The 27,453-nt window shown below is 37.4% G+C and overlaps 4 protein-coding genes across 5 annotated transcripts in view; all 4 read right to left on the reverse strand.

The window, feature by feature from the left end:
- hoxb3a (homeobox B3a) overlaps window positions 1–5,188 on the reverse strand; it is a 52,025-nt gene extending 46,837 nt beyond the window's left edge. The window contains exon 1 of the mRNA XM_079828078.1: window positions 5,010–5,188. The gene's annotated coding sequence lies outside the window, so the exon portion shown is untranslated. The remainder of the gene's footprint in view (window positions 1–5,009) is intronic.
- Window positions 5,189–7,701: 2,513 nt separating this feature from the next.
- On the reverse strand, window positions 7,702–11,731 carry hoxb7a (homeobox B7a; the record flags this gene model as incomplete). Its single annotated transcript, XM_079819986.1, has 2 exons — window positions 7,702–8,127; window positions 11,308–11,731. The coding sequence occupies 2 exons, from the start codon at window positions 11,729–11,731 to the stop codon at window positions 7,871–7,873; spliced, it is 681 nt and encodes a 226-aa protein (XP_079676112.1). The 3' UTR covers window positions 7,702–7,870.
- A 1,403-nt stretch (window positions 11,732–13,134) lies between these two features.
- On the reverse strand, window positions 13,135–15,825 carry hoxb8a (homeobox B8a). 2 transcript variants are annotated; one of them, XM_079818306.1, is made up of 2 exons: window positions 14,946–15,825; window positions 13,135–14,159 (listed from the first exon to the last, which is right to left on the reverse strand). In XM_079818306.1, the coding sequence occupies exons 1-2, from the start codon at window positions 15,367–15,369 to the stop codon at window positions 13,846–13,848; spliced, it is 738 nt and encodes a 245-aa protein (XP_079674432.1). In that variant the 5' UTR covers window positions 15,370–15,825; the 3' UTR covers window positions 13,135–13,845. The 2 variants fall into 2 exon arrangements, with proteins under 2 accessions (XP_079674432.1, XP_079674431.1); XM_079818305.1 differs by having other exon boundaries at window positions 13,135–14,162.
- A 4,765-nt stretch (window positions 15,826–20,590) lies between these two features.
- Window positions 20,591–25,816, reverse strand: hoxb9a (homeobox B9a). Its single transcript, XM_079836476.1, has 2 exons — window positions 25,205–25,816; window positions 20,591–22,707 (listed from the first exon to the last, which is right to left on the reverse strand). Exons 1-2 carry the CDS (start codon window positions 25,716–25,718, stop codon window positions 22,472–22,474), a joined length of 750 nt encoding a protein of 249 aa, XP_079692602.1. The 5' UTR covers window positions 25,719–25,816; the 3' UTR covers window positions 20,591–22,471.
- Between the last annotated feature and the right edge of the window lie 1,637 nt (window positions 25,817–27,453).

Genomic DNA, 27,453 nt, shown 5'->3' on the forward strand with positions numbered 1-27,453 from the left:
TTCAGATAGGTAATTTACTAGGCCTTATCGCACAAGTAGGTCACAATAGATAAAATGACATATTGATAATCGCGGCTTCAACGCTTTTTTCATCGCTGTAATTTCATAGTGATTTATAAATGGTAAACGATGTGTTAAAGAAAACCCAAGCCTATATATAAACAGTGCAAAGTAAATGAGCCTGAACAAGTATTTAACAAAATCCAGTAGGTAACAGATATGTTGTTGTAGTCCTATATTAAACTGTTTAGTGATAAATATAAATAATAAATAGTATGTTGACACATGACAGCACAAATATGTACTATATATAAAATATATATATATATATATATATATATATATATATATATATATATATATATATATATATATATATATATATATATATATATATATATGTGTGTATATATATATATTTATGTATATATATATATATATATATATATATATATATATATATATATATATATATATATATATATATATATATATATATATATATATATATATATATATATATATATATATAGAGAGAGAGAGAGAGAGAGAGAGAGAGAGGTAAATGTATTTTTATGAGCATGCATTTTTTACAGCATTGCGCACGGGATGTTTCCTCTTTTGCTTAAATGAATTAATGGTTTGAGAATGCCAGCAAATAATTCAACAGTGTTTTAGCTTTTTGTCGATGTTGCGATGCACTGGTCGAGCGTGCGTGTGTTTTTCATTAACCAAAAGTACAGTTATGGTGGCCGGGTATCCTGTCGCTATACGACCAATAAACCATTTGCGGCACAACAAGTGGATATTTTTAAAGGTGGCGCACTGGGGGTTGCGTGCGTTATACTTTCATTTCAGTTTCCTTTGACTAGGATGCTGCGTTTCCTTTCGCATTGCATAGTTTTCTGCGAACGGAAAGCATCTATTGTGTTTCCATTTGTAGAAATGAGCAAGGGGGAACGTTTGTTAATTATTAATGAGCAATAACTGCCATTACACGTTCTATAAATTCTTAACCATTACATCTGGAGTTTGTGCTAGGCATTTAAGTGTAACTCAAAATACAAGCGTGAAGCGTCTTTCCTTAAAAAGCTCGCGCTTTATAGGTAACTTCATTATTCTTTTTCTCTTTTTACAGGTATTTCTTCCCCGTCTTCGAAGAACCACAGAAGCCGGCGAGACAACTTGATTGTAGTGGACTAACAGACAGTCAACTTTCTTGCGGAAGTCACTTATTTAGTGATAAGGAGTAAAAGTGAATAATTTCACACCCATTTGGGCATGGAGTGACCTGTTATGAACTTTTTGTCAAGTATGCTATAACGTTCTGTATTCCCCCGAGTGTGAAGCAAATGTGAGTATGTCAAATGTGCATTATTGAACATTAATAAACATTATTAATACACGTATCTAACTTTTTAGTCTGTTTATATAGGCTAATGCATTGCCTAGGCTATATGTCAAAACATTTATCAGATTTATTTTCATTATTTTCATACTTGTTTTTTTTGTGTGTTTTTTTTAAGTTAATCTATTGGTTTAAAACTCTGTAAAAAGTGCATCTTTATATAAAAAATGTATTTAAAAATAGCTCTGGAGTTCACTCTTTTGAATGCTAGTGTCAGAAATGTGTTATAGCCTAAGTTACAAATTCTTAAAACTGAACATTTAAAATGTACAGTCCTGCTCCAAATACCGTGTCTCATGTACAATAGGTGTTTTTGATTAAATTAATAAAAATGCTTTTGGGCTTCCTTTAAGCTTAGTGTAAGACTGGTTGCCGCATTTATATCATATGCTTATATCTTCACGCGCTTTACTTTAATTTCAGAGCATTATTTTCGCGATAATTGTGCTCACGGTTTCATTGTTTATCTTGTCGCCTAAATACCGGATAGCCTACTCAGTTAGACATATCTTTTATTTATATGCGTTGTTTGTATTTTGTTCGGATAATATTTAACAGCAATATATCTGGGGTAAATCAAGTTTCGTTTAACAAATGCGCATGTATTTTACTGTCATAAAGTCAGGGAGGGGGTTGATCCGCAAACTCTTGTCTTAAAGCCTGCTGTTAATTTATGAATGCTCTTCTACCACATGCTAAAGTCAAAGCAAAGCGCGATAACATGGCATTTAGATTTAAACCTGTGTTTTAAACTACATTTTAGACAACATACAAAACAAATTGAGATGTCAATGTATTTATAAATTAGTAAATCAAACACAATTGGCATAGGGAAAAACACCCCGTTCTTTATGTATTTCGTATCAGATTTCACTAACATCATAAACCTAAGGGATAAAAGCCTTATTGATTTTCAGAAGCTTTGTCAGCCACCCATAACAAGGGATTTCTGAGTTTGTGGATTGTAATGATGCCTACTGTTATCTGTTTTCAACAACAATAAATATGATTCTTTTTAGGTTGATCAAAGAATAAAACAGATTTTTATTTTATTTTAAGCTACTTTGAATTTATAAACGTTAACAATAATCCACAATCTGTAATTATCCATATTCCGAAATAGCATAAACCACTGAAATGATATGCCACAGCTATGCAAATAAAATGAGTGACTGTACTCTTTGATATTATGGAAACTCTTGTGACTGTAATTGCTTACAAATTATATTACTTAAGGTGCAAAACAGTAGATCCGTGAAATATACACAAAGCCTAAGAGACAACCCATATCACACATTAACTCTTTACGACATGAAACAGGAGTCATACAATCTCCAATCATTCCCTTCTCCCTCTCACTTTTCCTTCTCGCTTTCTCTCACTCTTTCCGGGTACTATGCCCACTACCAGTCCAAATAAACACTTATTGCTTGGAGTATGTACTTCATAAGAGAGAACGCCAAAGAAATAAAAAAGGTCAGCATGACTTTAAAAACTGGCGAAGGATGTAGGTTTTGGCGAGGGCACACACATTGCTCGGTTCGCACTTAGGCCTCGACGCACTTCATTCCCTGTACAATGGAATAACTTTGGAGTGGTCAAATGCTGATATTCTGGATAGATTACAAAAAGCAAGAAAACAGAGATGAAGGAATATTAGCCCTTCAGGCCACAGGTTTTTTTTTTCAGTGAGTGCATGTGTGCCACAAATCTCCCACAAACGCAGACACTTCAAAGAGCAGCAAGAACAGCTAGGAGAATTTACAGCCCCTACATTCTTTTACGTTTCACTGCCACCGGGCCGAGAACCCCTCCCTGTCTTTCCTGTTATCTGCGGCTGCAGTGTGTGTGCTTTGCTGCATACAACATTTAAGAGGTTTTATTAATATTTAAAAGCTAAAGCACACATCTGTTGGTGAGTGGGGAATGCTGGTGTGACTTGATAAAAGTGGAAGAAAAGATACTGCGTGCACACAGTCGCACAAGCACTCACACTGTAATAAAACGTGCTTTAGAAGAACACTAAAACACATTCTCACACTGCCATAAAACGTCACGTCACGCCCTGGAGTGCGCGCACACACACACACACACGCACGCAAGCACACACACAATACAGCAAACAAATGCGCACTGTAATAAATTCTCTCTCTCTCTCTCTCTCTCTCTCTCTCTCTCTCTCTCTCTCTCTCTCTCTCTCTCTCTCTCTTTCTCTCTCTCCCTCTCTCTCTCTCTCTCTCTCTCACACACACACGCTCACACAGACCTAGTGCAATAAACACGCCCTCTAAAGTAGCCTGTGTTGGCGAAATGCGAGAATGAACACTAGATGGCGCCAGATAGCGGGGAAATGACTTGTGTGCTTGGATTTGTGTCAGCAGCTCTCTCAACAACAGGCTGACCAGATTTATGCACCTCGGAAGATGAATTTAAGAACATAGGGAACAAGTTAATTTAATGCACACACACACACACACACACTCTGTCTATTGGATGGATATTCTTCCAGTCTGAGTAGGCTATAGGATAAATCGTTCTCAGGGATGTGGTATATTCAACCATTTTAGTAATTAGGCCTACGTACAAGTTATCTAAACAAAAACATATGTTGATTTGATAGATAGATAGAGAGAGAGAGAGAGAGAGAGAGATGGAGAGAGAGATGGAGAGATAGATACGTACAGTTAATAAATTGTATTTAATTTTACTCAGTAAAAATGTACTCAGTACTTAAATATATAATTACACTGTAACAATGATACCTTAAAATAAAGTGTAACCAAAATGAGCATCTGAACAAATGAACAACGAAACTAAAGGAATGTTACAAAATAGCTGGACGGGATGGAATGGATGAGGACCGAGAAAGGAAATATGTCAAACAGAGCCACGAGGAGTCATTACGTCCCTCTCACAGCAGCCGGTACAATAACCTGGAAGGTTTGTTCATCTGATCTGGAAGTGAAAGGCGTCCTATCCAGAACAAGAGGAGACCCTTGGGTATTTTGAACATATAATAGCTTACATGTTTTACATAACTTCAACGATGCAATAGAGGCCTTCAGGTATTATATATATTTGTCTGTCGGTTTATTTTTTTTCTGTGTGATTTAGGGCAGTATTAAAGCATTTTACCCCATCTATGTAACTTTTAATACCGCACTGAATAAAGCATTTCACGAAAATTATTTTAGTAGCCTGTATAAAGCTAAGATCCTATTGTCAAGACAACAGCTTCTTCCAACCTCGCCCTCTCGCCGCAGCCATGACTGCATGCGCTCCATATCATAAATACAGTAATGCAGAGGAAAACCCGAAACCAGTAGATCTGAATCTCTGTAAATGCACACCATGCATTAGGACGTAATACCTTAGCGCTGACCAGAAGAAAAAAACACATGGAAAGGCACCAAAACGCTTATTCCGCTCCACCCAAGATGGAAATGAATAATTGGATTTAGATAAGGTGTTTACTTATAAACTGATGTGCACGCGCGGCTTATTAGTAGAGTAGCCTACTTCCATCAGTGCGCATGATTAGGCTTGGTCGAGCTCTTACCTCAGAGAAACGAAGCGGTTGCGAGACAATGACATTACTTACCTTTGTTGATAATTCGTCACCCAGCACCAGGACAGAGAGGCGCAAACCTCTCGCCGTAGCTCGCGCTCGGTAAGTCCTGTTGCTCTTCTTGGTCCCGCCATTAGAGCGAAGCAGTGAAAATGACAGCGGCACCACAGCTTCCATCCGTTTCACCCGCTTTAGTCAACAGGAGTCAGACCCCCGTATGAAAAATTAGATGAGACCCTACTGCGTGTCCAGATCTCAATAAGACTCCATCGCAGTGGTTATCCCAATCACAGACGGCCACATTAGCATAGCAGAGGAGAGGAGGCTGTTCTCTCCCTGTTCCATTTGAGAACATCAGCCTGAACAATGCTCTCCGACTGTATGGATTTTCAGTGCTGGCCAAAATATACTATAAAAAAGAGCAAGAACCTTTAAGGAGCACAGTGAAGCTACATTAAGTGCCGCGGCCAAAAGAATGCTGCAATATAACCACTTGGGAAATCATAAAAAGTTCATGTTCACGGTTACTCGTCCACATGACCATCCTCGGCCAATCCCAGGACCCAGGCACTCATAAAGTTCTATCACAAAGTTGTAAATTTTCATAAAACAACAAGGAATTTATTGCATTTCTTCATGACTGTTTTAACAGCAGTAGCTCTGCCGTCGCCATCTTTTCCCTATACAATCGCAAGGAAAATCTCATATTTTACGTGCTTGTTTCCATGCACTGCTTTAAAAAAAAACTTATTAAAGCTTATTAGTCGAACGTGTAAGATAACAGGCTTGAACATGTTATTTGTGTTTTTGAAACCGAAATATACACCAACGCGGCTTGACATTTTTGCCATATAATTAAGGCAATTCGCACTGATGAGCTTTATCATCAAATTAAGACACCCAAAACAATGTCGCAAATGAAGGAAGATCAAAGTTACAGCAGTGATGTTATAGGTTTACGGTGCTATAAACTGGTTAGTGACTAGTGCTCTTTATTTTGTAATATGCCCTGCTAAGGATTACGTTAAAATCACAGGCATAATATCTTATAACTACAGTATTATGAAATTAGCAAATTAGAAATTAAGAAAGAAAGAAAGAAAGAAAGAAAGAAAGAAAGAAAGAAAGAAAGAAAGAAAGAAAGAAAGAAAGAAAGAAAGAAAGAAAGAAAGAAAGAAAGAAAACTTGATTCAAACAAAAAGACTTCTCGTTGGCATACCGTGATACATAAAGGCCTATTTGGTTATATTTAAATTAAAAAAAAAACACATTTCAGAACGAAAGATTTAGGGCAAAAACATGTCACGTTATGGCAATAGTACCTACACTGTATTAGCCTACAATATAGCCTACACTGCACTAAACTACATATACACGAACATTTCGCAATGCGACAAAAAGCAGATGGAATCCAAAAGTTTTTGGAGATTGCTTCAATCAAAATAAGCAAATAAAAATATGAATCACTTACAGTGTTAAAGTTTTGTCTAAATCGGAAAAGGTATTGTCACCAAAACATTAACTGCTGCTACCAGATCTGAAGCCAGAAAAGACCGGCCGCTTTCCTATTCTACAGATTTTTTGTCCCTTTTATGGCGTTTCCGGCTTTTTTATTGATGCACTAAACACATTAGTTTACAACCCCATAATATAAACGCCTTCTTTTGGTCTCACACGACACAGAACCTGTCACTTCTCTAAGCTACAAGAACTCGGCTTGACCTGAGGAAAAAAAATTAAGTCCCAATAAACAAAAACTGTTGAACTTATGTTCACGAGGCAACCACAATGGCGAATCAAAATAATATTGGGTATATTCTAGATTAAAACAAACAATACACTAGTCCTACACTTTAAACTGCTTTGTGAGACAACTGATCATTACGGAATCTGCTACATTAAATAATAATTGCTCATTTATAGATATTTAAAGATTTAAAACGCTTAATATATATATATATTATTTCAGTTATAGTATTTTGTCCACAATATAATAATTGTAATTCCCAAATCATCTAAAAGGATTAATAAAACCTCGCAATTTTTGCAATAATTAAAAAAAAAATATCGAAAATGTTTAACCTGGTAGTGAACAGACATTATTAACTAATAAAGAACCACCATAGAAATAGGCAGGCGAGGTTACTTCTGCTTCTGAGATTATTATCAATTTTATTATTATTATTATTATTATTATTAATTCTTTAGGGCACTGTTTTAAAAAAGCAGGGGTCTTTATAAAATATATAAATACATGCTCGTGGTATTATCACATTCATGGTGCTTTGGCACAACATTGGGACTTTAATCTGACAAGAAACGAAAAGCAAGCAAAGAATACAGAAAATAAAATTTAAACATCTGTAAATGTAAAAAAGTAAACACCTTGTAGTTCTACAGTTCGTTTATTTTCACACTTATGAACAGGGGGATATGTTGATACATACAAAAATGTAGCACATAGATAGGCTATGCCTATAACAGGGGTATATCAAAATTAGAAATAAAAAACAAATTTGCTCCCTTCTGTTTCACCCCGCAGTGTCACATATGATATAGTATTATTAACACTAATATTAAGCCTATATATATATATATATATATATATATATATATATATATATATATATATATATATATATATATATATATATATATATATATATATATATATATAATTTAGGCTACTATACAGTATGAGCATCACATATTAAAATGCGGTTTTTAAATTACGTCTAAGACATTAAAACACCTCTAACACAAGTTAGCTACTTAGGTAAACGACATTGATACTTTGCCCACAGTATTTTAAGTAGGATATTTTTTCAATCCTGAATTAGAGCAGGTCGAATCGTTAGTATATAGCATAGTCTATTTGTATGCCACTTGCGTTGCTACTCATCTTCCTCTTCCTCGTCGCCCCCGATTTGGTCAGCAGCAGGAGAGCTGCGGCCCGTTGATTTGTTCTCTTTTTTCCATTTCATCCTTCTGTTTTGAAACCAGATTTTAATCTGGCGTTCGGTCAAGCACAGGGCGTGTGCAATCTCTATACGCCGCCGTCTTGAAAGGTAGCGGTTGAAGTGGAATTCTTTCTCCAACTCTAATGTTTGATAGCGGGAATATGTCTGACGGCCTCTTTTCCGGTCCGCACCTGTGGGAACGGAAGGAGGGTCAGAAAGCACAACAAATATGAAAATATGCTTACCAAAAATCAATAAAAAGTGTTCAAATCTTTTTCGATGGTTAAAATGAAAAAAAAAAAAAAAGTATTTTTGCCTTTGTGAATCCGAATTGGTCTGAATGAAAACGAAAGATTTCAAGAACTAATAATTCATTAAATTCATTACTTATGATATAGTTATCGAAAAATCACCCAGATTTAAGCTAAAAAGGCACACAGCAGTGTGTGAATGTAAAACAACAGATTCGACATATTTTAGTATTTTCAGTATTAGCCTAGGCATGGAGAAAAAGAGGCTTCAGTACGCATGCTGCTTGATTCGAAGGTGTGTTATTATCTTACCATAACAAAGTGGCCGGTGATTATACATACACAGGTTCTGCTATTGAGATTAGTGATTGTAAATATTTAGATACGACTTATTACCTTTTTTTCTGCACAGTGCCTTGGTGAAAATAGTTATTAAATACTGAGAATTAAAAAGAAAGTGGTCATCAAACCCAAACGTGTCTTGAAGGCTTATCATTTATATTTTGGATGTTTATTCCTCACATCGATGTCACATAAACTAGCCTATAGTATAATAATAATAATAATAATAATAATAATAATAATAATAATAATAATAATAATAATAATAATAATAATAATAATAATAATAATAAACACATAGGCCTATGCAAATTAACCGTGCGTTTCAACTGTTACATGCATTAAGATTAAGACACACAACTTTGCATAATCGAAACATAACTTTGAAAGGTAAAAATGCATCTTAAATCTAAAAGTGGAATGTAATTCAAAAGCAAAATGAAAGTACACAAATACTGCTGCTGTATTCTCTGGCTTGCACACTCCCGTAACTATAATGGAAGCTTGCCGTTCAGACTTCCTTCTAAACATGATCAAAGTCAACAACATGATCTAGTTCCTTACACATATAAGCGCTGAAGTTTTCGTAGATCCATCTAGATAAATACGCCATCTACGTAAAGTATCAATTTTTTAGCTGCACGTTTAGAGAGAAGAAATCTAAATAGACTTTCACAACCTTGCCCATGCACGCTCAGTGACTTTTTTCTGTCCCCACGTTTCCGTTTCCAGCAGACTGTCGACAAATGGGTACTGCTTTGTGCTTTTTGAACTTTTTATTGCACTCTTCAGTCGTTTGCTATCTTACTTCCGTGTTGTCGGCAACGCCGTGACACTTCTTGTTGATACTATGTCTAGCACAAAATGTGCAAATGCATGAATAATTTGGGTGAAAAGCAGAAGAAATGAGAGTAATATAGAGAAGGATATATAAGTATTGTATTAAAATCCAAGAAAATTATACCGCTATTTCGTTCTTTAAGGGGTATAAACTACATAGGCTAAATTATGTCTGTCCTCGCAGAACGAAACGCTTTTACACGAGTTAAAACAAGGACGAGCATTGTGCTCGGTCACTGTTCAGGGTCCCTGACGTACACAGTCTCCCGAATGATAGACATGGAAATAGAATTTAATCTGCTCTGTGTGAATGTGTCTGTCTGTTAATAGTGAAAGAGAAATAAAGCGAGGGACAGAGACCATCTATGTGAAATATCAAACGAAAGCACGAAATCAACTGAAAAGGCAGCTGGTCCTAGTAAATAAAGTCATACAACCCTGTGGTTGGGGGTGCAAGGCCCGGCATTCATGTATGATATGTATTTATAATGTATACGAGCAAAATTATTACTTTATGTGTTCATGCACATGAATGTTTATTGTAGGGCCTGGTTTCTTTTCATGCAACCGTACACCAACGTTGGCGTATTAGATATGGGGCCTTTGCAGCAGACATAGTGGACTAATCTGATCTTTTTAAAAACAAAAAAATAAATGAATAAATAAATAACAATTTTTAAATAAAAACAGCTTCCATTTTTTGAAAGAGGCTTAATCATGTTTAACATCTAAATTCGATTTAAAAAAGTAAAATAGCTTATGGTATTATTACAATTATTAAAATTAAAATGATTTAGAATAACAAAAATAACTTAAAAGGTCCTGTCTCTCTGTACTTAGACAGTAATAGGTTAACTATAACCCATTCGTTTTTCATAAAATGACAATGGCATTTCACACTAAGAACGAAAATGTATGCACCATCGGCTGCAAGGACTATCTGCCAGTAAATGTCAACAACTTTGCTAATGAGGTATCTGTTTCAAAACTATTTATGTTGTTGTATTTTTACACAGGGAGCTAACAAGAGAAGAAGGGCCCTGGGTTGACAGTTGACTGATAGGAACGTCGGTGCTCGTGGGGAGTGTCTTGAGAGGCCGCAGAAAATCATTAAAAGAGAACTTGTCGACCTTCTTTTCAAATGTGTCAGCCGGGACGTGTGGTGGTGGCTTCGTGTGAAAAGTGCTATTACTACTAAACGCAGACGATTTGTTAAAAACCATTGTTCAGCGAATAGTGATGGAACTGGACGCAGATCTCGAGTAGTATGTTTTGTGAAACTTCCAACACATGCCGCACGCAGACAGGCACATACATGTACAACATATAGGCTACATAATACATATATACAACACACACACACACACACACACACACACACACACACACACACACACACACACACACACACACACACACACACACACACACACACACACACACACACACACACACACACACACACACACACACACACACACACACGGTTAAATTACTGACAGTAATTTAAAACAAAGGCCCACCCAGCAGTAGGCTAACATACCCTAGAAAAACAAGGCCCCGCCCTCTATTTAAAAATATAACGATTTTTAATACCTTTGATTGCGAACAAACATACTAACTTTACGGTGGATTCATCTTCCTAACTAACTTAAACATGGATGCAACCATGACGACACAAAATCTAAGCAGAATCTTAGATATTTGTTAAAGCTAATTCGTCCAAACCCCTCAAAACGTCCCCTCCCTTTTCAACAAAACGCGAAATACTACGTACTAGGATGTCTTGAATTATGGCGACTAATTAGTCATAAAAAAGATCTGAAGAAAAGAACACTTTTTGAAATGACTTGGTCGCTCCTTTAACATGTTTCCCTCCCCCTCAGACATACATAGATGCACACCCCTGTCCTCAAGAAACATTCAGTTTTCACAGACCTGTGCTCCTCATCCACGGATAGATTCGGAGATTGTTTTCGTTGTTTTGATGGTGGCCCCTCTGCTCTTCCTTACCACTGCTTTGCGCTTTACAGAGATCGCCAGCGCTCACCATGGGTAGATTCGGATGGTCAAACAGAGAGCTGTGCATGTTCAAAGAGACAGCTCCCAGCTCATACGCAGTGGGGTACATGCCTTGAGTCTGGCTGGAAAGACTAGCACCGTTAGTGTACATGCTCGACAGGGAGACAGAAGATGTGGAGGAGACCGGTGCACCGGTAGGAGCCGAGCCGTAGCCGCTGGCCCGTTGCGAACTGCACGAAAAGGCGCAAGAAGTTTGCTCGGGAAACACGCCACTAGAGAAGACTGAACTCGCCACTTGGTATTTGGAAAACAACGCGTTCGCGTAATACAATGAACTCATAATTTGAGAAGTGATTTATATGCCAAGAAGTTTTAGTGTCGGTTTTACGAGGTCCAATGATATATTACAGAATTACAGTCTAGATTTACACCAAAAATCACCCCTTTTTCCTCAGGGGCCACGTGATGGGCAGCACGTGATGAAATATCCTCCAATGGGTGTATGGCTTCCCAGAGCCCTGTCTAATGTGGAGAAGGACTGCGCAGCTGACCATCCACATAAATTTGTTAAATTATTCACTTACAGCCAACGATACCTACAGTCAACACAAACGCACAGGAGAACACACAAATCGATAGGCTATTGAGAAGGTTTCTGTAATCACCTAAATCCGTGCCAAGCAATAAATAATTGTGGGATGTACAAACTTATAAATGAGTTCAGGTTGTCCAGATGTAGGAACGTGCCTCCTGTTTAGAAGGGCATCACACAAATAACAAGAAACCATTTATTTCTGTATTGATTTTCAACACTATTTCCTCTCGTCACCGTTGCTGTGCCCCAATCTCATCACTGCATTTTTGCAATGTCTGTACAGTGTGTCCGTGTCAAGAGTATAATGACTCGGGCCCTTACTAGCTTCTGCTTCAAAGCATCCATATAGCCTAAACAGTCACCACCAACTAAACATTTCTATGGCGACGGACTGGTTCAGTGCATCCCAAATTGTTTCCCTGTACATGGTTATTGGTAATGCATGTTCACGCGAAAGCTCTGAATCTTGTCGTGGAACTTACACTCTCTGGATGTTTGAGAAGCCCACATACTCTTACGACAGTAATTCACCTGACATGATGCATGTGCTCCCATAACTCAGATACCCACATTTAACAGCACGAGTTCAGCACGATTAAATTTTGATGTAGATTCACGATAATACATAGTCTGTTTCTGTTTAGTGGCATATTATATCGTGTCGTGTTACAATGTTGGTCTGACAAAATAGTTATGAGGTGTTTTTTGTTGTGGTTTCTCATGCCGTCTCTCTTTAAGTTAAATTATCTTACTATAAATCAAGAATCAGACCACACTAGGTATTTTTTATGACATTTTTATCATTAACAATTTGTAGCTACTAATCCATGTTAGTGCTTATATAGATTCTTATATAGATTCCTAAAAGTTTTTGACTGAAGCGGACCTCGGAACCGCACGTTAACTTGAAATGATGTTGAGGACACATGGTGTCACGGATTCTCGCTTGTAAACTTTATTGTGTCCACTTTCTTCCGGTGCCTCCAGTTTTAGACATTAGAATACAGTTAAGAATGACAACAAAACATATATTCATATCATAAACTACTTCACCAGCAAACGTGAACGACAACAATTTGATTCATGGTAAACAATGGGTCACATGACATCATTTTTTTATTTCTTTTTTATTATGTTTATTCATTTTTATAATCCACTGTGCGCATGCTTACCCCAAGAAAGGAAGACAACAAAATACCATCGATTTAAGAAGAACCAAAGAAGTGTAAAAAGAGATTCTACGGCATAAATAGGCAGTTTCATGTTGTTGGAAGTCATTAATTTCTACGTCATCATCATCATAACATATAAGTGAGAACAGTTAAAAGTGCACCATTTAACTTAAAACTATACAGCTGCCAAGGTAATTGTTAATGACAATATCCTAACAATAGAAACATAAGTTTCACGATAATTATTTCACAAAGAAAGGAGACTAGCTTTAACACTATCATACTCTCTGAACAACAGGTAAAAAGTAGAAATGCTTCATGTCCTTCGTCTTCCTGAAGTTCTGTGGTCACCATATTAAGTTTACAGTAATTTGTCTAGTCCCAGTCATTTTTTTTCTGTTCCTTCCTCGAATTGAAAGATGTAACAACTCGGCTTGATTAAAATGTCTCTGTGAGACGTTGACAAACCTCCCATGCAAACACCGCTATTCTCTTCAACATTGTCTGTGTTTTATTTTCCCTATTTATTCTATGCCGTTTCGATTGACTGGCACATGTACACACACACACACACACACACACACACACACACACACACACACACACACACACACACACACACACACACACTCTCTCTCTCTCTCTCTCTCTCTCTCACACACACACACACACACATATGCATCCGCTCTACATTTGTTTTGCCTTGTCGCAGTCTTCGCCGGCCGACTGTGTCCCGGACGCCTGTTCTTTCTCCCGTTTCTCCTTTTCGATCTGCTCTTGTTCAGACTTGCTGCTTGGAAACTTGTCCTTGTTGTTTTCCTTTTTCCATTTCATGCGACGGTTTTGAAACCAGATTTTTACTTGTCGTTCTGTCAGTCCCAAAGCGTGTGATACCTCAATCCGTCTCTTGCGTGTTAGGTAGGGGTTGAAGAGAAACTCTTTCTCGAGTTCGAGCGTCTGATAGCGGCTGTAGGTCTGGCGGCCTCGCCTCCGTCCGGCAGCTACTGGCAATAAAGAAGTTTACATATGTTAGTCAGAGTTCAAAACACAAACCAAATCGTAATTTTAGAATCAAGTTTAAACATATTTGTGAACCAACAATTCACAAAGGCAACTTTACGCAAAATGAACATCTACAGTAGCCTACATCCTCACGTTACATTATTAGTTTATGGGTAAGCTTTTAGTGCACCATGGAGACCCCCCACAGTCTAACACAGTAATTAATGTAAAAAGCTCCGCCATTAAAAATATTAGTAGGCTACCACACCACTAACACACAATAATGGACGACGCTAACCCCACAGTAAAGTCGTCAAAAGCAGTATATATACTATTTCACATGTTCAAAGGATTAGGCACAGCCATAATGACATAATCATTGTGAAACGACCACTGTGTAGTGGAATAAACTCGAGGCTCACTGTAAGCCGTTAAAGGCTGCAGTAAAACTTTGACCTGGGTGAGAAGTGAGAGATCAGCTGTGGGGCAAAGTCTCACACATGGAAACTGCAAGAAGAGAATGGGCTTTTCTCTCGCCCTCTTCTTCCTCTCTCCCACACTCCTGTCTTTCTATGACGGGGTCATTAAACTGTAAAGTGATTCACAAGTTTTGAACACCATAAAACAATAAAACTAGCCATTGTCCCCCTCTTCTCGTGCACACAGGAAATGCAATTCTAAACCTAAACTGAGTTTTTTTTTTTCGTGAAGCAAACTCAGGTTTTATGTCACTTCCACAGACACACAACGCGAGCTGACCGGCATTTCTGTCTACAGAGGCTCACCTTGAGGTCGCATCCACGGGAACAGCTGTGTGGGCGACGGACTCTGTTCTGTGTTGTCCGTCTCGTCGCCGATGCCCCCCGTGGCGAGTTTGCAGTCGCTATACTGAACCAAGTCAGCGTCTTGAGCACCGAAAAGTGTTTGCCTCTGGAGAGCATCATAACCGTAGAAGTTTCCCGGCTCGCCGTGACAAGTCACCGCACAGGGACTCTGCTGGTAAGACGCTGCGGAGAGCGTGGATGCGCCGTGGTGGTAAAACTCCTGAATCTGAGGGGCATGCTGGAAAGTGGCCCCGGTGCCTGGACCGTACACGACGGTGGGTCTCGTCCCTAGGTCTTGAGCAAATCCGCACTCGTAATAGTTCGGCCGTAGAGTGTCTCCACTTTTGTATTTAGTGAAGAGAGAGTTGACGAAATATGAGCTCATCTTTTGATGTTGTCGTTGGTGCTGATTTTGTACAAGAGTTTGCGTTTGAATGTCTTTATATCAGCACTGTAGCTTCAGAGAGTTGTCAGTTTCACAGTTCCTGGTCTAACAAACAATGCAGTAGCAAAACGTTAGGTTCCAATATCTGAACGGTTTGCGTTTGTATGCCTTTGTTAAAACAACTTATCTAAAGCTTCCATAGGCACGTTCCCACTGTAGAGTTCCAGCATCACAATCCCGGTGAATTCCGGTGCCAGTTCCCAACCAGTTTTCTATGATTTACTCGGCTGCAAACGAGTAGTTTCATATTTTGCTGTGTGTTTTCAGGATCATTTGCATCTTCTATCGAATCCTCGTTCCATTGGCTTCTCGCATCCCCACACGGACAACGCTCAGTGCGATTCTGATATGAAGGGAGCGGGAGAATGAAAAAGAGAGAAAAAGAGAAAGCGAGTGAGAGAGAGCTGAGAGGGATAGAGCGCGAGGTAGCAGGAGAGAGAAGGGGGGCCAAGGGAGAGAGAGGAGGGGAGAATATGCACATTAATATGTTCAAGCGGGTAAGTTAATGAGAAATCTGCCTCTTTGCATCAGATCAAGTGCATAGCCTCTGCCCCTCCCCCCACTCAACTTCTCCACTCCAAACCCCTTTGAAAGATTGATTTTTTTTTGCATGTTCATCACAGACAACTTAAAGTGATGCATATTTAATTTCCAAATCTCTAACGAGGTCGGGTCTCTTTTTTAATGTCAGGGTCGAGACGGACAATTTTAAAAAAGTATACGATTTAATTGGTATCAGTTTAAACATACCCTGTAAACCTTACAAGCACGCTTAATTTAGCAAAAACATCCTCTGCGGGATCGCGCGCATCGAAAACAAGTGAGATGGTCATATTTTATATTTTGATAATTGTATTTCCATAAATATATTTACAGAGATATGAGAATGTTAAAATGGAACTGCATGTCAGGTGTAATGGCAAATGTGGTTGTAAATGGTTTAACAAACTATAAAATGCAATAAACGCCCCTACTGTTTGTTGTTGACGTAGTGCATCAAAAAGCTGTTAGGTTTTTATGAGGTTCCGTGACCAGTGCTGTAAATGTTTCACTCCGAATTTTATCCATAGAGAAATAGTAATTGTCATTTTCGTTTTGTTTTCCGTACAGTTTGACATTATGTTTAGTAGGCTACAAGTTAATCTGATTAACATTATCTAGAAAATCCAAGGGGTGAAAAGTAGCGTGCATATAATTTTCTAATCGTAATAAAAGCAAATAGCTGCACATAAATAAACAAACAACCATATTCTACCCTACTCATATTCATACCATACATACCATGTAACAGTTTTAAATGTTTCTGAATTCGTTAATGTTTCGGGAAAAATTATAAAATTATAATTATAAAAGCATTATTATAAAATTATATATTTTTCGTATTTTCTAAAAAACATTTGCAAATATTAAAAGTATTCTTATTCCTTACTGAATAATCTTGCTCACCTATATAACGCACAAAAAAAGTTCTCTATTTTTCAAATCTATATGACATGCTGCTGCTTCTTGTCGTTGTACAACTTTATTTGCGTCTATAATAGCCTACATTCTTGTTGAATGTAATGAATTGTAATTAAGCTTTATTCTGAATATGAGGCGGAGTATTTAGATTTCAACACATTGGTTATGTACAATGTTAGTTTCTATATTACGGGTTAATCTTAATCATCTTGTTTGTACATTTTTAAACGTTTCTTCTCTTAAAAGGGACAAAGAGTTCATCAAGCGTGAACCTCCCCGTTTGACAAAACTCGATTCGGCTTTACTAAAACCTCCCTACAATTTCGCCATGCTAAATTCTGATGTAAAAGTCACAATATAATGCATCAAAGTATGACAGTAAATATTGAATCTAATAATGGTGTCACAGTATGTTGAACATTTTCTTGTTTTCTTGTAGGCTAATTTGTTGTCAATAAAACTTTTTCAAGCCCAAGATTTGTGTGGTGATATCTTATTTAAATCATATATTTGTATTATTTAAAACAATCACTGAAACATCATATCTCATCATTTTGGATCATATAAAAATGGAGCAGATAATAATGTGATATAATTTATTCCAACATTGCTCTAATAAATCTCAAAAAGCCCAGGTGATTTTTTTTATTTAAATTTTTGTTAAATTTTTTAATAATTAGGCATATATTGTTAGGGGTTTAAAGAAATACAAGAAAATATTCCATTAAAGTTTGTGTATCCTAAATTGTAAAGATACATTTGTTAGTATTCAAAGTGAAGATAAAAAGGAAAAGAGAGTCTACTTGTTTCTCTGGACCTTTATCACATAGATTAAAGAATCCTCTAAAGTTAGTGTTCTTCTTTTCTTTCAAAAGCTCCGCTGTGACAGAGGGAAATTGTGTGAACCTTACTTTAGTCAAGTGTAATACCGCACATGTCTGCAAATGTTTTGGCCCCAGTGTTTCCGGTTTGGGGGTGGAGGGTTGCTAGCCAGTCTTTTTTTGATGGAACAACATTGCCATCAAGTGGCAATTGTGTGTTACTCCATGAGGAAACTCCGCTGTAATGAGACGGAAGTTCAAAAGCTAATGGTTCTATAAACAACGGACATAAAAAACAGAATGAGCGAATTAACAGCTCAGTAAGTGCAAATTCAATGATGTAAAGTACTTATTTTAATTCTCTATAACAAGGAATCCATTTAAAACCGACCCCTAGGATCTAGTCTTGTGTGGTTTTTCAACATGAAAAGTAATTTACATTGGGTTAAAACACTAACACTAATCTTAAACCATAACAAAAACAGAATGAAAGAAAGTCTCGCTTCTTTCTCGCCAATATTTCGCTAATATGTTAACTGTATAAGATTTAGGATTTAGAAGGAGGCTCAAATGTAGCATGTATGATATTTGAGACTTTTTCTTTTCATTTTTCTTTTGGTTGCACTCGTCTTATTAATTTTTATTCGCCAGTGCTCATTCTACTTACAGGCTACTGCTGCTGCTGCTGCTGCTGCTACTACTAATACTACTACTAGCCTACTATTAATAATACTAATAATAATACTAATTATAGTAATACTAATAATAATGATAATAATAGTTATAATAATATGTTGATGCTGCTTTTTAGTTTTAATTACAAACACATTGTTAGCAATAAAAATGATTTAATTTGCATGCAATATAACATTTCCATGCATAAATCCTTACTTTTCCTTATTTAGGCGGCGCTCTTGTGCACTAATGTACCGGCATCATCACTAAAATACTTCAACTAGCTTACTATTAGTAATCATCATCATCATCATCATCATGTTGACTTTTGTTAGTTGTCAATACTGACAGGCTTATGCTTCCGAACACAGATATCAATTGTAGATATTAATTTTAGAAAGAAAAAATATTTGGATTTCTGGAAACTTAATTGTATTATTATTTACATAATTGATAATACACCCTACAACAAAACTACACATCACAAAATTACCAAAATGATTCACATATTATTTTTTATTTATAATTCAGAAAATATTATAAACACAATACACTTCTATAGAATACAGCTAGATAATGTAATGTAGCCTACTGGGCGGCTCTGTATTAGAGAGAATTAAACTTTTTTTTCTGTAGCAACCGGCCTTTGTTACCAAGACACAATCGGATGTGTGCCCACAAAATGGCGTGGTAGAGCACGTTCCCAAAGGTTGCAAACAAATTAACGTTGGTCATCCCAGACGTCTCGCCAGAAATCCTTTTTGTGACAGTTTATGGCCCGCTATAAGGACTGTAGTGCGTTCGGAAATGGAACAAAGGGTGTGCGTCGATTGAATTGGACTCGGGGCTCTCATGTGGAAGTCCAGATCTCACCCATCCCGACCCCCTACTCTGTAAGGAATCTGGACGGCTAAAGAACAAACGCTGTACACAATAAACGACAAATGCGAGAAAAGAGAAGAAAAAACAGACTCCCTCAACGGAGACACGGTGTTTACGCAAATTATTTTTGCCTTACAGTTATTAGAGGCTTTAAACGTTTTTCACATTTTCTTTCCTTTTTTTTCTCGCGTAGTGTTTGCTTTACAGCCATTTAGTTCTTAACCTTCAGAAATTTATACCCTATAAAGTTTTATTACAGTCATATTATTTTATTGCGGCACACCACATTGAATTTCTTTCTCTTTTTTTATGACAGTCGACTTCCCATTTCCTCCGAACATCGAGCGCACATCCTTTCTGCAGTTTGTTTCCTTTCAAAACACCAAAATAAAGGGCTCTAATGGTGTGTCACGACTCAAAATAACTCCTCACTCCTCAGAATCATCAGGACTTAATGCTGAATTAATATGTGACGAATAGGCATTCGTGAAAACATCTGTGAGCCAGGACAACTGGCAATGTCTTCAAAAATATTTAATTGTTACAATCTGTTGAATGCCGTCTCCTTTCATCTTCCAATTTGCAATTACGTCAGTTTGATAATAGGTAAGATCTTGGCTGTCTAAATCCAACTTCAAATCAGTTTACTTTTCATTTCACAACAAAATGCCCCACAAATAGGCTACTGTCAATTAAGACCACTGCATTTTACAGTGTTTCTCTTTTGTTTCTAACAGTGGGCCTTGGGTCTTAGTCTACATTATTGAGATTCTAGAATTTCAACCGATGAAACATATAGGCTAGACCTACCTTATCACTTTTAATTTGCATAATTGATTCGCCTCTGCCGGCAAAATATCCTTCTTGGTTCTTGATTCACAACTTGAATCTGGAGGATGCGGTATAGCCAAATAGCCCAATATAACAACTCATATCACAAGGGAATCAAATAACTCGTTAAGAAAGAGCCAAAGCAAAGATGAGTCATGGTTATTCTCAGTCATTCTTCTTTCCACATATGAGCTGCACGTTTTCTCATTTTGATTCAAGATGAATGCTCGAGCTCACGATAACATATTTACAACATATGATTCTCATTATAAAATGCAGTAAACATTAAAATGGAGCACTACAGCACGTCGCTAGCCTAGCACAAAAGGACGAGGTACAGTTTGGCCGGTTTTTCAATCAAAAGCATTGGAAAAGATACCAAAGATTGTACAATTTGTCACATGCTAGAATAATAAAAACAGATAATACTTTAATTTCACCTAAATGTATGTCCATGTGTCTGGCTAGTATCGATAACACATAGGCCTACACATTTAACGCGTAGACGCGTACATTTGTTTTAATTCAATTAAGGACTTTTAGGTTTGGAGAGAGTTCTTGTTGCAGTGATACAACAGATTGTGCACACATTTAGAAACAAAAACATGACATTATCATTCATAATGTATTTGGGTATCTTTCAATAACGTGCCTACTACTTGTGTCCATTGAAATGACAATACCTGTGTGGTCTATATGTAAACTTTTAATGAGTCCAGCATCAACAGTGCAATAGCACAGATTAACAACAAAACAAGAACACAAAAAGAGACGGAGCAGTCCTGAACAAAAACTATTTAGACGTTGTGTTGCGGGTTAAAGTAGGCCTTTGCCTGGTCTTCAAAATCTGGTGATGTTTCTATTTGTCTTTTAATAGATGCACAGAAGCCACAAAACAAACGTTAGAAAATAGCACAAAAATCATGTGTGTGTTCCTGACTAGACGTGCGTCATACAAAATGGGAAACAGTTAATGGCCACTAACAATTTAAGGAGTATTTGACATTTGGAGATACTCGCTCGATTTCAAAGTCAAATCACACAAAAAGAAAACAATTCTCTAAACCAATAAAGCAAAATGAAGGAACAAGCAAATACAGAAGAAAAAACATCACTGACAATGTACAACGTACATGATTCTGGACATACATGGAACGTGTAAACAAAATAGAAAAATTAAAAGGTTACGTATCAGCTCATTCAAGTATGAAGTATTTTTTGCAATTCTTTTTACAACATATAAAACATTCAATTTAAAAGAAAAAAACTATTAACCTATTTACAATAAATTAAAATGACAATCCCGCACATAAAACAACTTCGAATTAATACTAGCGTATCCATTAACACATACATAAGAAAACTACACAATACGAGGCATGCGCAAATTTATGTAAACAACTGCGACCGAATCTGTATTAAAGGTTGTTACACATTTAAGCACGAATTAATTCTATGGTTACTGGCACGCTACAAATACATATACTCGGAACCTTCAATCTAATTTTCAAAAGGGTTATTTTAGGAGATTGGAAAATAAGGTAAAACAACTACATTCATTTGTGTTTAATTACTTCTGTTTGATTCTTGTATTTTAACCCCAAAAAATACAAACACTATTGACGAAGCTAAGGGTCTGAGAGCAAATTTGGAAATTATTATTATTCTTCTTCAATTCTAATCAACCAACATGTGACGTTTTATTGTGTGCATCTTCCATACATCTTTGCACACATGTGTCAAGAGTCTATAATATAGTAAACTTCAAAGGTTTTTAAAAACCCGTTAGCATACGCAGACTTTAATAACTGTTTCACATGATATAGACACTAGGAAACGAGCAAAAGGCTGTTTTATTCCCCTCTTATAATTATAATAATAACAATAATAATAATGTAAAAGAGAGCTCACGTCGATTAGCAAACAAGTGAACATGCTCTATTGATAAGCAAAACTTCCCTTGTATATTGAATGAGGCTTATGTTTTAAATACATTATCAGCACACGTCCATGGCAAAAGGAATGATGAAAAATGCAGAATTATAGAGAACAACTTTATAAAAGCACAATTTTCAGCTGTCCTTAGCCTGTTGAAACCAGTTCCTTATCACCTGTTTATTTCCTGATGAAGTGTTCGTTTTTTTCACACGAGTCATAAAATGCAATAAAAATAGGGAGAGATGGCACGACGTTTCCCCCTCCTCTGCATCGTCTCACCTCTTTCTTTTACTCTATGCTTAACACTGTCCAGGCATACGGAAAATGGTGTGCGAGTGCGTTTTCATTTGATGCAGTAAAACACTCTTGCATCAGCTTCCAGATTTAAAAGACTCTTCGTAGAAGGCTTGAACGCCTGGCACCAGTCTGCGTTATCATTCTTTGGGCTGGTCCTTATTCATTTTCTTCATTTTCATCCTTCTGTTTTGGAACCATATTTTTACTTGTCGCTCTGTCAAGTTCAGCAAGCGAGCTACCTCGTGTCTCCGGTCTCGGGTGAGGTACATATTGAACAGAAATTCCTTCTCTAGCTCCAAGGTCTGATATTTCGTGTATGGACATCGCTTCTTCCGGGATGATCGAGCGTGTAACCAGTTGGCAGATGGGTCGTCTGCAAATGACAGTCAAAAACAAGAAGCGCAGATCATAATATTAGTACAGTATCCAATTTGAAACATTAAACATTTCACAATGCACTCAAAGTTCCAGCCTTCATGCAGACGATCAATATTATTAAAATAAAGTGCTCTGGGCGTCATCACTTATAAATGCATGAAATCAAACACATTGATTTATGAAAAGAATGAGGAAAGCAGTGCAGGTTCTAATTATTTACTTTAGATTGTCATAAAATGATTGTACTCCTAACTAAACTGTGCAGCCACCAGTAAGCAACAACTTTGTACAAAAGGCCATCTAAGTTCACCTGTGATAGTCTACATCATGCATCTTCCTGCAACGGAGAATGGCAAAGCGTTTAAAAATACCACCATGGGTTCATTTGATAAGCAAGTTTTCTGTTAAAGAAATAAGAAAACGACTTGCAGGGGAAAATATTGAATTTTGAGCTCCATAGGGAGTTTAAGCATACTGGAATGCACTGTAAAATGCGGCCACATGTGACATGAGATTATCTCCTTTTTAGGGAGAAATGTGGGATGAATTATGGAGGAAGAGCATCTCTAACGAGGCGTCTTCTGCCTCAGTGGTTTGGTCGGGAATGCAAATGGGAGGCTAAAAAAATTCCGTTGTGCTGACTTTTGTTAACATGCACACTTAGAAGCTGAACGTTACAGTGCCTCGAGATTCGCTATGATGACAAAAATGTAAGTCACCTGTGCATGTCTTCAGTACCTGTGGGTTCAGTGACGTCAAGGGAATATTTTCTGAAGCACATGCCTTCTTCTAAATGCTTGTGCCTCATCAGTGCACACTGCATGAAAAACCTTCAACTTTGGCACTTAACTCAATTTTTCAGGGGCTCAAACATTTTGAAGGCGTATACTAGCAGGTTAGAAAAAGCCACGCATCCCCTTTAAGCACTTGTAGATGTTTCCCATTTAATGCGCAGAAACTCCATCGCTTCTGCCTTAAGACATAGCCTACACGTCATATTCTAGGACAACTTTCTAGGATATCCTAAATCTTATGACGCAATTGTATTTTTATAATGATGGAATGAAATACACGCATCTAAAATGATTAATGTGCGTGTCATGTCAACTACAGGCCTCGCGGACACATCTGTCCGAGACATGATCCCTAACAATGAAAACACTAAGAGGGTCAGACTCTGATGTGAGTTTCCATTAAGAAAGATTAACCAAAATCCACCAATTACACAAAGTTTAGAGATTAATAGAATGCCTCTAGGCAATTTGATCGAAAACGTTTTCAAAGACAAGGGACCTCTGGCCTTATAGGGCCCTTAATAATGAATTTGCCCATGTTTGGATTGAATCGTATTTTACCTTAAGAATTTAACGCATCATTTCCCCAAAGAGCTCACGTACGATTGATGAGGTTGTTGTCTCCTCTTATAACTTAATAAACTTGAGGGCTATAACTTTCTCTTGTTCATAAGCCGCCATGAGCACAAAGCGGGGCATGTAACTCCCAACATCATTGCCTACAGTTTATTCTGGAATGCCGCCCGGGGTAGCACATTGGGGATTTCTAGCGCACAATTCCATTAGTTCACAGCCTATTTCATGGATTAAAATCAATGGGTCTTCTAATTAATCGCGCCAAAAAACGACCGTTTAACAAATCTCTAAAAATATAGCTGCATTTCTAAATAAATACTGAATACTTCCGCAATAAGCATGCCTACATGGTCATGAGCGAGAAATATTCTTTGGATTATTCTCTGCACCGGCTCAAACCCACTCTTGAGGGAACTCAAGAACAGGCAAACAGGTCAGGGGACTGCAATATGCAGTACTACAATTAATGTTGTGGTATTTTAAACTAAACCTGGACTTCAGAGATCAATATCCACATACACAGATTTAGGTAGAATTAATTAATTAAAGATTCTGATGAAATAGCCTATTTTTGCCAGCCAATAGCTACTAAACATAAAATAAACATTTGCACTATTTAGTATAACCAAGAGACACTTTGGCGAGTCACTGCACAAAAAGCTAGTTACAGCCGACCTAAAACTGCTTGGTGCACTAAAGTGCACTGACGCGCAAATAAGCGACTCAAACAGAGATAGAAAGCGAAGGAGGAATAACCTAAAAGTTAATATGAATGGAATAAACGCAACCAATAGGCAATGATTTGGAAACATGAAAGCTGATTTTAAAATTGTGTGAAATTTCTGTATGACTCCAAATGGGCAAAAATCGAAACAGTAGCCCAGACAGCGATGCTATACATGTATAGCATGGCTAAATCAGAGCCATGCTATAGCCCATATATCTGGGTAAAAACACAGATTCGATCTTAAAAAGAAACCCTACATGCTATCGAAAACTTGAAAATCCCACATGATCATACTTGGCTACGTGAGGTGTCTGTTGCTCTCCGTTGCTTTGTTCTAGTTTTATGACAGCATAAAACGCTTTACAGAGTGTTCACTTCCTAGGTTTATAACTTACTTTGATCCGGTCCCTCTTTGTCCTCGCTGCCTTCGCATATGTCCTTATTGTCTTCAAATCCGGCACTGTGACCAGAATTCATCTCCCGTGCTGTAGAGGACTCCAAGATAAACTCATGCTGCCCGACGAGTTTTGGTGGTTCCCCGAGATGTCCCAGGAGCGGCTCCATCTTGACCTGTCCTTGTCCGGGTAGCGGCTCTGCTCTCGGTGCACAGTCGAGCCATGTGCGGAGGTATCGAGTATCCGTTGAAGGCACGGGCTGCGTCGGTATGTAGGGATGGTAGACCGCGGGTAAGCCATTGGACGCGTGGGAACTGAATGGACTCCATGACGAACTGAACACTGGAGGCTTGGGCTGGAAGCTACAAGAGGGGAACTCGGGATGCTCGCCGGGTCCCGGTTGTCTAGCGCTGGAGTACTGTACATTGGAGAAGCGGGGCGCGTTCGGATCTTCTCCCTCATGACTTATGATAGAATCGACATAGTAGTTGCTTAGAGTTCCAGAAATGGACATTCTCGGACATTATATAACGTACTGTTCATTAAAGGGAAAACATGTACAATAGAAATGTGCTTTACTCCCCTCTTTACGGTACTCCTCTCTACTCGCTCGCCAACAAAGTAGAGCCGGGCTGCTATGGTGTGCGCTCCGAGCGAAGTGATTGGTCAGACTTTTTTCGCGAGCCTGATAAAGCGTCAATGGGGTGTAAATCAATCCGCCAAGAGGCTGTACGGAGCTCTCCTCCTCTTGCGCTCTGTATATTTCCCCTCTAAATAAATTGTCTTGTTTATGCAATATGCAAAATGGGAGTGTGTCCATATATCTCCAGATATCTACAAGCACTCGGTAAAATGTCAGCTTAAATTATGAAACGTTTTGACGTTATAAAAATGCATATGCGGGGCAATGGCCCACAATAATAAGTAAGAGAACATTTTCCCCAATGAATTGATGTGCTATTATAACGTGATCTACAGCATACGTGCTGAATGGGAGCTTTATCATATTTACGTATGACAACAATTATTTCATAAAGACAATTAATAGAAAATTATAGAAACAGGACTTCGACAAACATCACAAAAAATAAATAAATAAATAAGGCAGTGACGTCTGCTTATAAAGTTTACTCAGCCATTTTTTCCCCTAAAATATTGAATACCCCCGACGTGTTTAAACTTTTAAACCTCTAAGGAGGCAAACCTCTTCCTTCTTGAAGTAATAGGACTAGGTTGAGATAATGAACAGCTTTATTGGGAAATTAACAGTCATTTTTTTCTTAACGAGGGTATTAAACACCACCGTGCGACAATCCCCTTGTATTTATGGAAGAAACTACTTGAACTTTTTTGGTCGTTTAATACTATAATAAAATACTACATCAGGCAGCTTTGATTTTTATAGGCCTGATAAACTGCCTGTGGCGAGGACCGTGAACAACTCCGCTGTAGTATTCCATCCAGTCGCTCATTTCACACACTCAAAATAAAAAATAAAAACAATTCTATTGTATTTTATCACTATGCTGCTTTACTCAAATACACACACGTACATTCTACTCTCTCTGCAACATTTTGAGGCAGAAATATGAATTATAAGATAAAACGTTTGGAAAGGATTTCACTGTCTGTTGTGAATGTCTTGTGACCATCAATATAAAGCAGTGATTTCAGCACTTGCTGTGCATTTTGGCCGTGTCCAATAAATAGTTTCCCCTTTAAAAGTATGAATGATGGAGTCTATGGTGCTGTTGTGCATCAGCAAAAAGGACCAATAGCAATTTTTGTTTCTGATTTACAGAGCCATTACTGACACTGGTTTGAGTTAACTCAGGAAAAAAAGACAATTAAAGTAACTATTATCTTACCATCTTATTTCTTTGAGACTTTAGATGCTTTTGGCTTCGTGCTAATTTTATTAACCACACGGGTAACCATGCATAAACAGGGCAAGTTGCATAATGAGATACATTTGTGCAATAAGTTGCGCTATATAATGACCAAAACCACTAAAATGGTAATTACATCAGGAAAGGCTATATATACTTAAATCACAACCGAGCCGTTTTCAAAATGCATTTAACAACATCCTGTAAAAAAAAAAAAAACCGGTGGCGCATTGCTACACGTTATGAATTCAAGAAACTATGCCTTCTGTTGAAATTACATAGGGAAACACAATCTCAAAAATTGGCATTGAATGCTACACTTTAAGCCTACATCGATTTAGATAGTATTTCATTAGTAAC

This window comes from Gobio gobio (assembly GCF_949357685.1).
Source record: "Gobio gobio genome assembly, chromosome: 1".
Taxonomy (NCBI): domain Eukaryota; kingdom Metazoa; phylum Chordata; class Actinopteri; order Cypriniformes; family Gobionidae; genus Gobio; species Gobio gobio.